Raw genomic sequence first — 17,700 nt, 5'->3', positions numbered from 1 at the left:
CTAAATCTCTCTGTTTCTTTGCTCCTGTGTTTAGGCGAGCTGTTCTTCATTAATCAGCTTAAATGTAGCCTGAAGAGGAAATATCAAAGTGTGTTTGAGGGAATTGCTCAGCAAGGAGACTCCACACTTCTGAATAAGATCTACACAGATCTCTATATCACTCAGGGTGCGAGTGAACAGGTCAACACTGAACATGAGATCAGACAGATTGAAGCTGCTTCCAGACGTCATCAGTCACCAGAGATACAGGTTGAATGCAAACATTTGTTTGAAGCAGCTGAACAAGACAAGCAGATCAGAACTGTCCTGACAAAAGGAGTTGCTGGCATCGGGAAATCAGTCTCTGTGCAAAAGTTTGTTCTGGATTGGGCTGAAGGGAAAGAAAATCAAGACATCAGCTTCATATTTCCTCTTCCATTCAGAGAGATGAACTTAAAGGAGAAAGAAAGACAAAGTTTAAAAGACCTCATAACTCAGTTTTTCCCAGAGACTAAAGGACTGAACCTTACAAGAAGCACACTATTCAAAGTCCTGTTCATCCTTGATGGATTGGATGAATGTCGTCTTCCTCTGAACTTTGCTGGTAATGAGACGTGTCGTGATGTATCTTCAGCAGTCTCTCTGGATGTTCTCCTGACGAACCTCATCAAGGGAAATCTGCTTCCTTCTGCTCTCATCTGGATCACCAGCAGACCAGCAGCTGCCAGTAAGATTCCTGCTGACTGTATCGACCGGCTGACAGAGATACGAGGATTCAATGATGCCCAAAAGGAGGAGTATTTCAGAAAGAGACTCACAGATCAGAATCAGGCCAGAGAAATCATTGATCACATTAAACAGTCAAAGAGTCTCTTTATTATGTGCCACATCCCAGTCTTCTGCTGGATTTCAGCCACTGTTCTCCAGAACATACTGAAACTGAAACACAGGGCTCATGCTGAAACACTGCAGGAATCTCCCAAGACTCTGACACAGATGTACACACACTTTCTCCGCTTTCATATCCAGCAGAGCAGAAGAAAGTTTGATGGAGAAAATACAGCAGATGTCTCCTGGGATCCAAAGCTCATCCTTTCACTGGGGAAACTGGCCTTCCAGCAGCTGGAAAGAAACAATGTGATCTTCTATGAGAGCGATCTGAAAGACTGTGGCATTGACGTCTATAAGGCATCGGTGTACTCAGGCATGTGTACCCAGATCTTTAGGGAGGAGACGGGAATCATTCTTGGTACCATGTACTGCTTTCTTCACTTGAGCATTCAGGAGTTCATTGCAGCCCTTTATCAACATCTGATTCTAGACAGAGACAAGACACAAGCAGTAAAAAGCAGAGATGAGTTTATGATTGATTTGCTGAAGACTGCAGTAGACAAGGCTCTGGAAAGTGAGAATGGACATCTGGACCTTTACCTTCGCTTCCTTCTCGGTCTGTCTCTCCAGTCCAATCGACAACTCTTACGAGGCCTGTTGACACAGCAGGATGACAGAGACCAGAGCAAAAAGAAAATAATTGCCTACATCAAGCAGAAACTTGAAGGGAATCTGTCTCCAGAGAGATCCATCAATCTGTTCTACTGTCTGAATGAACTGAACGACCAAACTCTGCTGAAAGAGATTCAGTCTCACCTCAGAAGAGGACGTCTGTCATTTGCTCGCCTTTCACCTGCCCAGTGGTCTGCTGTGGCCTTTGTGTTGTTGACCTCAGAGGTGGAGCTGGAGGAGTTTGAGCTTCAGAAATTCAAGAGATCAGACGAGTGTCTCATCAGACTATCAGCAGTCATCAAATCCTCCAAAAGAGCTCTGTAAGTCAAAGTGCTTCTTTCTTTCATCTGTAGAAGTCCATCTATTAGCCCAATGATGAAACTAACAGCATGGTCAAAGGTTAAATGCATATAAGCCTTTTCTAGTGCTTCTGAAAATAATTTTGTTATTTATTGGAATTTATTTATATTTGTTTTTTAGCTCTAAATTTTATCTAACTCCAATTTTAAGTGACCATCAAATTTAGACTATTTCTAAATGTAAGAATGGATCACATTCATCATTTATGACTCAATGTAGAGTTTTGATCTATATCTGTTCCCATACTCCTCAGTTATAAGTTCATTAAATGTTTGGGAGAAATACCTCTAAAGTAACAGCATAAGTAACAGTACAGTATTTAGCACACTTTTTTTTTTTTTTTTTTTTTTTTACAATTTGTATATTTCTTTAATATATTACTACTATACTTTAAATTAGTCATAAATATATTTAAATGTTTTAAATTAGGGTTTAAGTGTATTTCTAGTTGTAACTAAAAATATTTTTTAAAATACAGATATAGCATGTTAAAAGCACATTTTAATTAAATTTCAGTGTGTCTCATAATAGCACAGTTGAGTACACTTAGATGGTATTAAGTTTATCTTAACATATACTTAATACTATGTTTTAGTACATTAAGTACAAAATTAGTGTGCGAAAATAGAGCACTTTTAGCACATTACTGTAAAAAGTGTACTAAGTATACTTAAATAAAGTGCATTTTAGTGCACTTTTTTTTTTTTACCTGGGATAATGTGTGTACAAAGAAAACAGCATCTGTGGTTCATCAAAACACTTTAATATTTTTGTGCAATAAACCACAAGTCCAAAAAATGCCTTATGTGGAAGGGAACAAAAACTGAGAACACAAAAATGTAAATAAGATGCAACATTACAGCACATATATGAAAGACATTTTGGGAAAATGTACTTGTACTTAAAATTACTTAAAAACTTAAAATTACCACACTCAAAATCAGTTTAAGTGTTAGTGATAATATTGCATTCACATTAAGTGTACTTAAGTACAACTTTTGGGAAAATGTACTTCTACTACAATACATTACTAATAGATTTTTAATATATTAACTTTTTTTAAACTTAGGATTAGTATGTCAACAGTGTACTCAAAATCAACTAATGTTTAAAGCATTTAAAGCACACTTTTAAAACACACTAATAAAAGTCTTTTGGATGTTTTTTCTGTAGTGTACTTTATTGAATTACTGGTATTTGGTATACTTTTGTCAAGTGTACTAAAGTCCTACTGAAGTATAAACACTTTTAATGAGTATATTTATAGTGTAAAACCATCAAACTTTTATTTAACACAAAAAATAACAATGAGCTAAAAATGTATTTGCGGGTATTTAAGTGTATTTTAGTTGCATTTAATTATAGATTTTTTTTCACCTGGGCACACTGTGGAGGAAACTGGAGCTGGGACTCAAACCAGTGACCTTCCTGTTGTTAGGCAAAAGTGCTAACCACTGAACCACTGTGCAACCCTCTTCTTCATTATATCTTCCTCTAATCGTGCAAGCAAAGCCAATGTTAGATTCAGGTGCAGTTCTAATGTTTAATGTAATCTAAACACAAAGAAAATGACAGAGCTGAAGAGCAGAAAACACAGACAAGAGAGACACACACACATACAGCAAACTATGATCAACACACAGTGACTGAAACAGAGGAGCTTAAACACACAGAGACTAGTGAGTTAACAAGAGGGTGAAGAGTAGTTGGGCAACTAACAGGTGTAACATGGAGAACACAAGGACAACATAACAATACACGGACTGGCCAACCAGGACCGTGACACAGCTCCCTTCAAGAAGAAGACTCCAGATGATCCTCAGAGGAAAACACATAACAAGAGTGAGTTCAGCAGCTGGAGGTGTTACAGTGGACAAGGGTGATGGCCAGTGCCAGACGGACTCTGCAGATGTTTTTTGCTATTTCTGCAGAGAATTTTGGTAAAAATCGGTGGATTTCTGCGGAATTATTTTGGGAGTATCTAGTGATGGAGAAGAGGCACGTTAATGACATGACAGGGTACAGGACAGGTGAGGGGAAACTGACAGGCAGGAGGACAAGGCAAAGCCATGGACTACTGGACAGTAAACCAGAGCAGATCCTGTGGATCAGGATAAACAGCTGAGCACAGAGATATAATGTGTTCCTATATTTTGCATTCACGGGTGAGGCAGTCCTCATCACTGGCACTGATCAATATAAACATGTATTTTCTGTATTTCTATGATGTCTGTATCTCTGTTTGCTTTTATTTGTCTGTTAATATGCAACTTTTAAATGTGCTAAAGGAAATGATTATTATTTACTTTTGTTCATGTGTTTTATTGTCTGTCATCTGTGGACCTTTTTGCGTGATTTTCTCGTCTTTTGATAAAAATATTTCTTGGACTATTCAGACATCTGAAGGAAACCATTTACTGTAGTTGCACAAACATAAATCCTATTAAAAGCTAAAATCAGCAGATGTGCTCACTAATTAGTGAAGTTAAACCAGTCACTACAGTCAGACGTGCTTCAGACTATTAAACACACCAGATTAACACAGAAATATTGTGTTTGTCCTCTACACAGGCTACAGGGCTGTAAACTCACTGTTCGGTCCTGTGAGAGTCTGTCTTCAGCTCTACAATCCTCAAACTGTGTGCTGAGAGAGCTGGACCTGAGTAACAATGACCTGCAGGATTCAGGAGTGAAGCTTCTCTCTGATGGACTAAAGAGTCAACACTGTAAACTGGAGATACTGAGGTAAATGATTCTCCACTCTACAATAACTACAGTCAGACAGTTTCATATTAGAGCTCTTCATGCTTGAACATGTTAACCCTGGGTGATACTAAACCCCAGATAACAGGAATTCTGGTTTATCAGTAATTGTGTTTCACACTGCTCATACTATACCTGTAGTTAACCCTCAGGGGTCTGAGGTGATTTTGGGACCCCTGAGATGTTTTGACATGCCCTGACATCGGTGCTGATTTCAGCTACTTATTACACAGAACTGGCCAACATGTGTTTTATTAGTGTTCAGCACAAACTGAGCTACAATAATATGTGGGAAATATTGATGTACATGCTTGTGTTTTTTAGAAAACAAATATTATGTGTGGTTAGTTGGTTTTAGAGGAAAAAAACAGACTGAATGTGCCTGAACAAGAGTTTAGAGTAAGCAGTCTTGTAGACTAGAATATTTACTGCACAATTATGTGAAATTATTCTGTTCTCTCATTCAGAGAAAACATTACAATGATCTACATTTTGTTAAGTTTGTTTTGGGTGATCTCAGCTGTATGTGTGAGTGACAATGCTCATGAATAATTCACACCTGAGAGACAACAGACACTCCCCCACTCACCCATCAAGGGCAGTATACAGCAATGTCCATCTGCAGAAGCTAGCCCAAACTCAATGCTTGTTGTGTTACTGCTGTGTGACCATGTAAACACTCTGGGTGAACAATATACAGTGCTCAGCATATATAAGTACAGCCCTCACTAATCTCTCTTTTACATTCATAGTTTAATAGGAAGCTCTACAGTATTATATTTGTGCATATACAATAGATTAGCCAAATCTGGAGCTCATCTAACAAAATAACTTAAGATTAAAGCTGCAAGCAGCGATGATAGGGACCTCGCACCCGGGCTCACCGCCGCCCGGTGACCTTACGATGACAGAGAACAGCGAACAATAATAATTTAAGCCGATATATAAAAAAAAATCTAAGAAAATCACAGATTTATGCCAAACTTCCTCCTGTCAGCAGGTGGCGCTATAACTGTGACTTAAGATTGGCATGTAGATGTCTTCCGGAGAGGAATCTTATCAACCATGTGAAGTTTCAGGCACATGGGACATTGTGTGGCTGACTTATAAGCCAAACTACCTTCTGCCAGCAGGTGGCGTTATGACTGACTCAATATTGTTATGTGGATGTGTTCAGGAGCGGACTTTTATCAACCATGTGAAGTTTCAGGCAGATCAGAGATTGTGTGGAGATTGTGTTTTAAGACAAACTACATTCTGCCAGCAGGTGGCGCTATGAAAGACATTATTATGTAGATGTGTTTAGGAGAGGACTTTCATCAACCATGTGACATTTTAGGCAGATCTGACATTGTGTGGCCGAGTTACAAGCCAAAATTCCTTTTGCCAGCAGGTGGCGCTATGACTGACTCAATATTTTTATGTGGATGTGTTCAGGAGAGGACTTTTATCAATCATGTGAAGTTTCAGGCAGATCAGACATTGTGTGGTTAAGTTATAAGAAATTCCTGTTCCATGGCGAAGCGTTGAGGTTTGTCATGCCACCACAGACACGCCCCTCTGCAAAAACTCTAGATCTTTACAATATATCATCGCTAGAGCTTTCAGATGACACCACTCTATTTTGGTGCTGATATGGGAAAGTTTGTGGGAGGAGTTTGTTGCAGTGTCAAACATATCACTTCCTGTGGCCAGCAGGTGGCGCTATAACTGTAACTGGATATCGGCACGTAAACCTGATCAGGTCAGGACTGTTATTAAATGTGTGAATTTTGAGGCAGATCGAATATTGCATGCCAGAGTTATAAAGACTTCCTGTTTTGTGGCGAATCATCAAAGTTTGCGAGGCCACCACGGACACGCCCATCGATGAAAACTCTAAAGCTTCGCAATTTAACATCACCAAGGCTTTAAGATGACAAAACCCAATTTTGGTGTTTATCAGATAAAATCCCTAGGAGGAGTTCGTTAAAATACAACGTCTGAAAATGGCAAAAGCGCCACTTTTTCGCCACAGGAAGTTAAAAATATCCGACTTCCTGTTGGGTTTGAGATATGGCTCCAAGAGACTTTTTCATATTTTTCGGCATGTTTGAGGTGTGTGCCAATTTATGTGCATGTGCGTGATTCGTAGATCGGGGGCTCGTCCGTTTAATTTTTCTAGGTGGCGCTGTCGAGTCATTTTGCCACGCCCACTTCAATATTGTTATGTGGATGTGTTCAAGAGATGACGTTTATCAACCATGTGAAGTTTCAGGCTGATCGGACATTGTGTGGTTGAGTTATAAGGACTTCCTGTTCCATGGCGAAGCGTTAAGGTTTGTCATACTGCCATGGACACGCCCCTCTGCGAAAACTCTAGATCTCTACAATATATCATCGCTAGAGCTTTCAGATAACACCACTCAATTTTGTTGTTGATACGATAAAATTTGTGGGAGGAGTTTGTAACTCCGTAAATCATGTCATTTCCTGTGGCCAGTAGGTGGCGCTATAACTATATCTGGATATTGGCATGTAAACGTGTTCAGGTCAGGACTGTTATCAAGCGTGTGAATTTTGAGGCAGATCGGATAATGCATGCCTGAGTTATAATGACTTCCTGTTTTGTGGCGAATCGTCAAAGTTTGCGAGGCCGCCACGGACACGCCCATCGACGAAAACTCTAAAGCTTCGCAATTTATCATCGCCAAGGCCTTTAGATGACAAAATCCAATTTTGGTGTCGATCGGATAAAATCCCTAGGAGGAGTTCGTTAAAATACAACGCCTGGAAATGGCAAAAATGCCACTTTTTCGCCGCAGGAAGTTAAAAATATCTGACTTCCTGTTGGGTTTGAGATATGGCTCCAAGAGACTTTTTCGTATGTTTTGGCATGTTTGAGGTGTGGGTCAATTTTCGTGCATGTGCGTGATTCGTATATCAGGGGCTCGTCCGTTTAATTTTTCTAGGTGGCGCTGTCGAGTCATTTTGCCACGCCCACTTCCGAAGCCCATAACAAACGTAAATTTTCGCCACTTCTGAGGCGTGTGCAAAGTTTCGTGAGTTTTCGGGCATGTTTAGCCCCTCAAAACCGCGATTCATTCCGCGGAAGAAGAAGAAGAAGAAGAATTAAAGCTGCAAGCAGCGATGATAGGGACCTCGCACCCGGGCTCACCGCCGCCCGGTGGCCTCAGGATGACAAAGAACACCTAAAAACCTTAATTTAAGCCGATATATATAAAGAACCTGAGAAAATCACAGATTTATGCCAAACTTCCTCCTGTCAGCAGGTGGCGCTATAACTGTGATTCAAGATTGTTTTGTAGATGCCTTCAGTAAAGGAATCTTATCAACCATGTAAATTTTCAGGCAGATCGAATATTGTTAGGCTGAGTTATAAGCCAAATTTCTGGTTGCCAGCAGGTGGCGCTATGACTGTGACTCAATATTGTTTTGTAGATGTCTTCAGGATAGGACTTTTATCCACAATGTTAAGTTTCAGGCAGGTCAGACATTGTGTGGCTGAGTTATAAGCCAAAATTCCTCCTGTCAGCAGGTGGCGCTATGACTGTCAGTTAATATTGGCATGTAGATGTCTTCAGGAGTGGATTTTAATTAACCATGTGAAGTTTCAAGCTGTTCAGACATTGTGTGGCCGAGTTACAAGCCAAACTACCTTCTGCCAGCTGGTGGCGCTATGACAGATTCAATATTGGCATGTAGTTGTGTTCAGGAGAGGACTTTTATCAACCATGTGAAGTTTCAGGCAGATCGGAAATTATGTGGTTGAGTTATAAGGACTTCCTGTTCCATGGCGAAGCGTTGAGGTTTGTCATGCTGCCACGGACACGCCCCTCAGTAAAAACTCTAGATCTTCACAATATATCACCGATAGAGCTTTCAAATGACATCACTCAAATTTGGTGCTGATACGATAAAGTTTGTGGGAGGAGTTTGTTACTCTGTAAATCATGTCATTTCCTGTGGCCAGCAGGTGGCGCTATAACTCTATCTTGATATCGGCATGTAAATGTGTTCAGGTCAGGACTCTTATCAAGCGTGTAAATTTTGAGGCAGAACGGATAATGCATGCCTGTGTTATAACGACTTCCTGTTTTGTGGCGAATGGTCAAAGTTTGCGAGGCCCCTACGAACACGCCCATCGATGAAAACTCAAAAGCTTCGCAATTTAACATTGCCAAGGCCTTTAGATGACAAAACCCAATTTTGGTGTTGATCGGATAAAATCCCTTGGAGGAGTTCGTCAAAATACAACGCCTGGAAATGGCAAAAATGCCACTTTTTCGCCGAAGGAAGTTAAAAATATCCGACTTCCTGTTGGGTTTGAGTTATGGCTCCAAGAGACTTTTTCGTATGTATAGGCATGTTTGAAGTGTGTGCCAATTTTTGTGCATGTGCGTGATTCGTAGATCGGGGGCTCGTCCGTTAAATTTTTATAGGTGGCGCTATGGAGTCATTTTGCCACGCCCACTTCAATAATTTTATGTGCATGTGTTCAGGAGAGGACTTTTATCAACCATATGAAGTTTCAGGCTGATCAGACATTGTGTGGTTGAGTTATAAGGACTTCTTGTTCCATGGCGAAGCGTTGAGGTTTGTCATGCCGCCACGGACACGCCCCTCTGCGAAAACTCTAGATCTTTACAATATAACATCGCTAGAGCTTTCAGATAACATCACTCAAATTTGGTGCTGATACGATAAAATTTGTGGGAGTTAGTTTGGTACAGTGTAAAACATGTCATTTCCTGTGGCCAGCAGGTGGCGCTATAACTGTATCTGGATATCGGGATGTAAACGTGTTCAGGTCAGGACTCTTATCAAGCGTGTGAATTTTGAGGCAGATCGGATAATGCATGCCTGAGTTATAACGACTTCCTGTTTTGTGGCGAATCATCAAAGTTTGCGAGGCCGCCACGGACACGCCCATCGACGAAAACTCTAAAGCTTCGCAATTTAACATCGCCAAGGCCTTTAGATGACAAAACCCAATTTTGGTGTTGATCGGATAAAATCCCTAGGAGGAGTTTGTTAAAATACAACGCCTGGAAATGGCAAAAACGCCACTTTTTCGCCGCAGGAAGTTAAAAATATCCGACTTCCTGTTGGGTTTGAGATATGGCTCCAAGAGACTTTTTCGTATGTTTTGGCGTGTTTGAGGTGTGTGCCAATTTTCGTGCATGTGCGTGATTCGTAGATCGGGGGCTTGTCCGTTTAATTTTTCTAGGTGGCGCTGTCGAGTCATTTTGCCACGCCCACTTCCGAGACCCATAACAAACGTAAATTTTCGCCACTTCTGAGGCGTGTGCAAAGTTTCGTGAGTTTTCGGGCATGGTAAGGCCCTCAAAATCGCGATTCATTCCGGAAAAGAATAATAATAATAAACGGAGCAATTCCAATAGGGCCTTGCACCGTTCGGTGCTCGGTCCCTAATTAAAGCTGCAAGCAGCGATGATAGGGACCTCGCACCCGGGCTCACCGCCGTTCGGTGGCCTCAGGATGACAGAGAACAGCGAACAATATTAATCTAAGCGATATATATAAAGAACCCGAGAAAATCGCAAATTTATGTCAAACTTCCTCCTGTCACCAGGTGGCGCTATGACTGACTCAAGATTGGCATGTAGATGTCTTCAGGAGAGAATTCTTATCAACCATGTGAATTTTCAGGCAGATCAGACATTTTGTGGCTGAGTTATAAGCCAAACTACCTATTGCCAGCAGGTGGCGCTATGAATGATTTAATTTTGTTATGTGGATGTGTTCAGGAGAAGACTTTTATCAACCATGTGAAGTTTCAGGCTGATCACATTTTGTGTGGTAGAGTTATAATGCAAACTACATTCTGCCAGCAGGTGGCGCTATGACTGTGACTCAAGATTGGCATGTAGATGCCTACAGTAGAGGAATCTTATCCACCATGTGAATTTTCAGCCAGATCGGACATTGTTCGGCTGAGTTATATTTAATTTCCTGTTGCCAGCAGGTGGCGCTATGACTGTGACTCCATATTGGCATGTATATGTCTTAAGGAGAGGAATTTAATCAACCATGTAAAGTTTCAGGCAGATCAGACATTGTGTGGCTGAGTTATAAGCCAAACTACCTTCTACCAGCAGGTGGCGCTATGAGAGACTCAATATAATTATGTAGAAGTGCACGGGAGAGTACTTTCATCAACCATGTGAAGTTTCAGGCTGATCGGATATTGTGTGGTTGAGTTATAATGCAAACTACCTTCTGCCAGCAAGTGGCGCTATAACTGTGACTCAAGATTGGCATGTAGATGTCTTCAGTAGAAGAATTTAATCAACCATGTGAAGTTTCAGGCAGGTCAGACATTGTGTGGCTAAGTTATGAGCCAAACTATCTTCTGCCAGCAGGTGGCGCTATGACTGACTCAATATTGTTATGTGGATGTGTTCAGGAGAGGAATTTTATCAACCATGTGAAGTTTCAGGCAGATCGGACATTGTGTGGTTGAGTTATAAGGACTTCCTGTTCCATGGCGAAGCGTTGAGGTTTGTCATGATGCCACGGACACGCCCCTCTGCAAAAACTCTAGATCTTCACAATATATCATCGCTAGAGCTTTCAGATGACAACACCCAATTTTGGTGCTGATACAATAAAATTTGGTGAAGTAGTATGTTACAATGTAAAACATGACATTTCCTGTGGCCAGCTGGTGGCGCTATAACTGTATCTGGATATTGGCTTATAAACGTGTATAGATCAGGACTCTTATCAAACCTGTGAATTTTGAGGCAGATCGGATAATGCATGCCTGAGTTATAACGACTTCCTGTTTTGTGGCGAATCGTCAAAGTTTGCGAGGCCGCCACGGACACGCCCATCGATGAAAACTCTAAAGCTTCGCAATTTAACATCACCAAGGCCTTTAGATGACAAAACCAAATTTTGGTGTTGATCGGATAAAGTCCCTAGGAGGAGTTAGTTAAAATACAATGCCTGGAAATGCCAAAAACGCCACTTTTTCGCCACAGGAAGTTAAAAATATCCGACTTCCTGTTGGGTTTAAGATATGGCTCCAAGAGACTTTTTCGTATGTTTTTGCATGTTTGAGGTGTGTGCCAATTTTCGTGCATGTGCGTGATTCGTAGATCGGGGGCTTGTCCGTTTATTTTTTATAGGTGGCGCTGTCGAGTCATTTTGCCACGCCCACTTCAATATTGTTATGTGGATGTGTGCAAAAGATGACGTTTACCAACCATGTGAAGTTTCAGGCAGATCGGACATTGTGTGGTTGAGTTATAAGGACTTCCTGTTCCATAGCGAAGCGTTGAGGTTTGTCATGCCGCCATGGACACGCCCCTCTGCAAAAACTCTAGATCTTCACAATATATCATCGCTAGAGCTTTCAGATAACACAACCCAATTTTGGTGCTGATACGATAAAATTTGTGGGAGGAGTTTGTTACTCCGTAAATAATGTCATTTCCTGTGGCCAGCAGGTGGCGCTATAACTGTATCTGGATATTGGCATGTAAACGTGTTCAGGTCAGGACTCTTATCAAACGTGTGCATTTTGAGGCAGATCGGATAATGCATGCCTGAGTTATAACGACTTCCTGTTTTGTGGCGAATCATCAAAGTTTGCGAGGCCGCCACGGACACGCCCATCGACGAAAACTCTAAAGCTTCGCAATTTAACATCGCCAAGGCGTTTAGATGACAAAACCCAATTTTGGTGTCGATCGGATAAAATCCCTAGGAGGAGTTCGTTAAAGTACAACGCCTGGAAATGGCAAAAACGCCACTTTTTCGCCGCAGGAAGTTAAAAATATCCGACTTCCTGTTGGGTTTGAGATATGGCTCCAAGAGACTTTTTCGTATGTTTTGGCGTGTTTGAGGTGTGTGCCATTTTTCGTGCATGTGCGTGATTCGTGTATCGGGGGCTCGTCCGTTTAATTTTTCTAGGTGGCGCTGTCGAGTCATTTTGCCACGCCCACTTCCGAGACCCATATCAACCTGCTATTTACACCGCGTTTGGTGTGTGTGCAAATTTTCATGAGTTTTCGGGCATGTTTAGACCCTCAAAAGTGCCCCGATAGGGGGCGGAATAATAATAATAATTAAAGCTGCGAGCAGCGATGATAGGGACCTCGCACCCGGGCTCACCGCTGCCCGGTGGCCTCAGGATGATAGAGAACAACGAACAATAATATTTTGAGCCGATATATATATAAAGAAGCCAAGAAAATCACAGATTTATGCCAAAATTTCTCCTGTCAGCAGGTGGCGCTATGACTGTGACTCAAGATTGGTATGTAGATGTCTTCAGGAGAGGAATCTTATCAACCATGTGAAGTTTCAGGCAGGTCGGACGTTGTTTGGCTAAGTTATAAGCCAAACTTCCTGTTGCCAGCAGGTGGCGCTTGACTGTCCTAATGTTGGTATGTAGATGTCTTCAGAAGAGGATTTTAATCAACCATGTGAAGTTTCAGGCAGATTAGACATTGTGGGGCTGAGTTGTAAGCAAAACTACCTTCTGCCAGCAGGTGGCGCTATGACAGACTCAATATTGGCATGTAGATGTCTTCAGGAGTGGATTTTATTTAACCATGTGAAGTTTCAAGCTGTTCAGACACTTTCTGGCTGAGTTATAAGCCAAACTACCTTCTGCCAGCAGGTGGTGCTATGACAGATTCAATATTGGCATGTAGATGCGTTCAGGAGAGGACTTTTATCAACCATGTGAAGTTTCAGGCAGATCGGAAATTGTGTTGTTGAGTTATAAGAACTTCCTTTTCCATGGCGAAGCATTGAGGTTTGTCATGCCACCACAGACACGCCCCTCTGCAAAAACTCTAGATCTTCACAATATATCATCGCTAGAGCTTTCAGATGACACCACTCTATTTTGGTGCTGATACGGGAAAGTTTGTGGAAGGAGTTTGTTACAGTGTCAAACATGTCATTTCCTGTAGCCAACAGGAGGCGCTATAACTGTAACCGGATATCGGCACGTAAACCTGTTCAGGTCAGGACTGTTATTAAATGTGTGAATTTTGAGGCAGATCGAATATTGCATGCCTAAGTTATAACGACTTCCTGTTTTGTGGCGAATTGTCAAAGTTTGCGAGGCCACCACGGACACGCCCATCGATGAAAACTCTAAAGCTTCGCAATTTAACATCACCAAGGCTTTAAGATGACAAAACCCAATTTTGGTGTCAATCAGATAAAATCCCTAGGAGGAGTTCATTAAAATACAACGCCTAGAAATGGCAAAAGAGCCACTTTTTCGCCGCAGGAAGTTAAAAATATCCGACTTCCTGTTGAGTTTGAGATATGGCTCCAAGAGACTTTTTCGTATGTTTTGGCATGTTTGAGGTGTGTGCCAATTTTCGTGCATGTGCGTGATTTGTAGATCGGGGGCTCGTCCGTTTAATTTTTATAGGTGGCGCTGTTGAGTCGTTTTGCCACGCCCACTTCAATATTGTTATGTGGATGTGTTCAGGAGAGGACGTTTATCAACCATGTGAAGTTTCAGGCTGATTGGACATTTTGTGGTTGAGTTATAAGGACTTCCTGTTCCATGGCGAAGCGTTGAGGTTTGTCATGCCGCCATGGACACACCCCTCTGTGAAAACTCTAGATCTTCACAATATATCATCGCTAGAGCTTTCAGATAACACAACCCAATTTTGGTGCTGATACGATAAAATTTGTGGGAGGAGTTTGTTACTCCGTAAATCATGTCATTTCCTGTGCCCAGCAGGTGGCGCTATACCTGTATCTGGATATTGGCATGTAAACATGTTCAGGTCAGGACGCTTATCAAGCGTGTGAATTTTGAGGCAGATCGGATAAAGCATGCCTGAGTTATAACGGCTTCCTGTTTTGTGGCGAATCGTCAAAGTTTGCGAGGCCGCCACAGACACGCCCATCGACGAAAACTCTAAAGCTTCGCAATTTAACATCACCAAGGCCTTTAGATGACAAAACCCAATTTTGGTGTCGATCGGATAAAATCCCTAGGAGGAGTTCGTTAAAATATGACGCCTGGAAATGGCAAAAACGCCACTTTTTCGCCGCAGGAAGTTAAAAATATCCGACTTCCTGTTGGGTTTGAGATATGGCTCCAAGAGACTTTTTCGTATGTTTTGGTGTGTTTAAGGTCTGTGCCAATTTTCGTGCGTATGTGTGATTCGTGGATCGGGGGCTCGTCCGTTTAATTTTTCTAGGTGGCGCTGTCGAGTCATTTTGCCACGCCCACTTCCGAAGCCCATTACAAACGTAAATTTTCGCCACTTCTGAGGCGTGTGCAAAGTTGCGTGAGTTTTCGGGCATGTTTAGCCCCTCTAAATCGCGATTCATTGGAGAGAAGAATAATAATAATAATAATAATAATAATAATAATAATAATAATAAACGGAGCAATTCCAATAGGGCCTACGCACCGTTTCGGTGCTCGGTCCCTAATTAAAGCTGCAAGCAGCGATGAAAGGGACCTCGCACCCGGGCTCACCGCGCCCGGTGGCCCCCGGATGACAGAGAACAGCGAACAACCTAAATTTAAGCCGATATATATAAGGAACCTGAGAAAATCACAGATTTATGCCGAACTTCCTCCTGTCAGCAGGTGGCGCTATGACTGTGACTCAATATTGTTATGTAGATGTCTTCAGGAGAGGAATTTTATCCACCATGTGAAGTTTCAGGCTGATCGGACATTGTGTGGTTGAGTTATAAGGACTTCCTGTTCCACGGCGAAGTGTTGAGGTTTGTCATACCCCCACGGAAACGCTCCTCTGCAAAAACTCTAGATCTTCACAATATATCATCGCTAGAGCTTTCAGATAACACCACTCAATTTTGTTGTTGATACGATAAAATTTGTGGGAGGAGTTTATAAAAAAAATGCCACTTTTTTGCCGAAGGAAGTTAAAAATATCTGACTTTCTGTTGGGTTTGAGATATGGCTCCAAGAGACTTTTTCGTATGTTTTGGCATGTTTGAGGTGTGTGCCAATTTTTGTGCGTGTGTGTGATTCGTAGAGGGGGGGCTCGTCCGTTTAATTTTTATAGGTGGCGCTGTAGAGTCATTTTGCCAAGCCCACTTTAATATTGTTATAGGGATGTGTTCAGGAGAAGAATTTAATCAAGCATGTGAAGTTTCAGGCAGATCAGACATTGTGTGGCTGAGTTATAAGGACATGCCGCCACGGACACGCCCCTCTCCGAAAACTCTAGATCTTCACAATATATCATCGCTAGAGCTTTCACATGACACCACCCAATTTTGGTGCTGATACGAAAAAATTTGTGGGAGGAGTTTGTCACGATGTAAAACGTGTCATTTCCTGTGGCCAGCAGGTGGCGCTATAGCTATATCTGGATATGGGCATGTAAACGTGTTCAGGTCAGGACTCTTATCAAACGTGTGAAATTTGAAGCAGATCGGATGATGCATGCCTGAGTTATAATGACTTCCTGTTTAGTGGCGAATCGTCAAAGTTTGCGAGGCTGCCACGGACACGCCCATCGACGAAAACTCTAAAGCTTCGCAATTTAACATCGCCAAGGCCTTTAGATGACAAAACCCAATTTTGGTGTCGATCGGATAAAATCCCTAGGAGGAGTTCGTTAAAATACGACGCCTGGAAATGGCAAAAATGGCCCTTTTTCGCTGCAGGAAGTGAAAAATATCCGACTTCCTGTTGGGTTTGAGATATGGCTCCAAGAGACTTTTTCGTATGTTTTGGTGTGTTTGAGGTGTGTGCCAATTTTCGTGCGTGTGTGTGATTCGTGGATCGGGGGCTCGTCCGTTTAATTTTTCTAGGTGGCGCTGTCGAGTCATTTTGCCACACCCACTTCCGAGACCCATAATAAACGTAAATTTTCGCCACTTCTGAGGCGTGTGCAAAGTTGCGTGAGTTTTCGGGCATGTTTAGCCCCTCTAAATTGCGATTCATTGGAGAGAAGAATAATAATAATTAAAGCTGCAAGCAGCGATGATAGGGACCTCGCACCCGGGCTCACCGCCGCCCTGTGGCCTCAGGATGACAGAGAACAGCGAACAGTAATAATTTAAGCCGATATATAAAAAAAATCTGAGAAAATCACAGATTTATGCCAAATTTCCTCCTGTCAGTGGCGCTATAACTGTGACTCACGATTGGCATGTAGATGTCTTCAGGAGAGGAAACTTATCAACCATGTGAAGTTTCAGGCAGATCGGACATTGTTTGGCTGAGTTATAAGCCAAACTGCCTTTTGTCAGCAGGTGGCGCTATGACAGACTCAATGTTGTTATGTAGATGTGTTCAGGAGAGGACTTTTATCAAACTTGTGAAGTTTCAGCCAGATCGGACTTTGTGTGGTTGAGTTATACTGCAAACTACCATCTGTCAGCAGGTGGCGCTATAACTGTGACTTAAGATTGGCATGTAGATGTCTTCCGGAGAGGAATCTTATCAACCATGTGAAGTTTCAGGCACATGGGACATTGTGTGGCTGAGTTATAAGCCAAACTACCTTCTGCCAGCAGGTGGCGTTATGACTGACTCAATATTATTATGTAGATGTGTTTTGGAGAGGACTTTCATCAGCCATGTGACATTTTAGGCAGATCTGACATTGTGTGGCCAAGTTACAAGCCAAAATTCCTTCTGCCAGCAGGTGGCGCTATGACTCTGACTCAATATTATTATGTAGATGTGCTCAAGAGAGGACTTTCATCAACCATGTGAAGTTTCAGGCAGATTGGACATTGTGTGGCCGAGTTACAAGCCAAACTACCTTCTGCCAGCAGGTGGCGCTATGACTGACTCAATATTGTTATGTGGATGTGTTCAGGAGAGGACTTTTATCAATCATGTGAAGTTTCAGGCAGATCGGACATTGTGTGGTAGAGTTATAAGGCATTCCTGTTCCATGGCGAAGCGTTGAGGTTTGTCATGCCACCACAGACACGCCCCTCTGCAAAAACTCTAGATCTTCACAATATATCATCGCTAGAGCTTTCAGATGACACCACTCTATTTTGGTGCTGATACGGGAAAGTTTGTGGGAGGAGTTTGTTAGAGTGTCAAACATGTCATTTCCTGTGGCCAGCAGGTGGCGC

General features: G+C 42.1%; 1 protein-coding gene across 2 annotated transcripts in view; it reads left to right on the top strand.

The window, feature by feature from the left end:
• LOC137490822 (NLR family CARD domain-containing protein 3-like) overlaps positions 1-17,700 on the top strand; it is an 81,695-nt gene that overhangs the window by 43,067 nt on the left and 20,928 nt on the right. For both annotated transcript variants that reach the window (XM_087249813.2, XM_087249814.2), the window contains 2 exons: positions 35-1,802; positions 4,414-4,587. In XM_087249813.2, the coding sequence (XP_087105939.1) occupies positions 35-1,802; positions 4,414-4,587 (1,942 nt within the window). The remainder of the gene's footprint in view (positions 1-34; positions 1,803-4,413; positions 4,588-17,700) is intronic.

The sequence above is a fragment of the Danio rerio genome, chromosome 4 (assembly GCF_052040795.2).
Source record: "Danio rerio strain M-AB ecotype USA chromosome 4, GRCz13ab, whole genome shotgun sequence".
Lineage (NCBI taxonomy): Eukaryota > Metazoa > Chordata > Actinopteri > Cypriniformes > Danionidae > Danio > Danio rerio.
The sequence above is the reverse complement of the archived record's forward strand: the minus strand, read 5'-3'. Positions and strand labels throughout refer to the sequence as shown.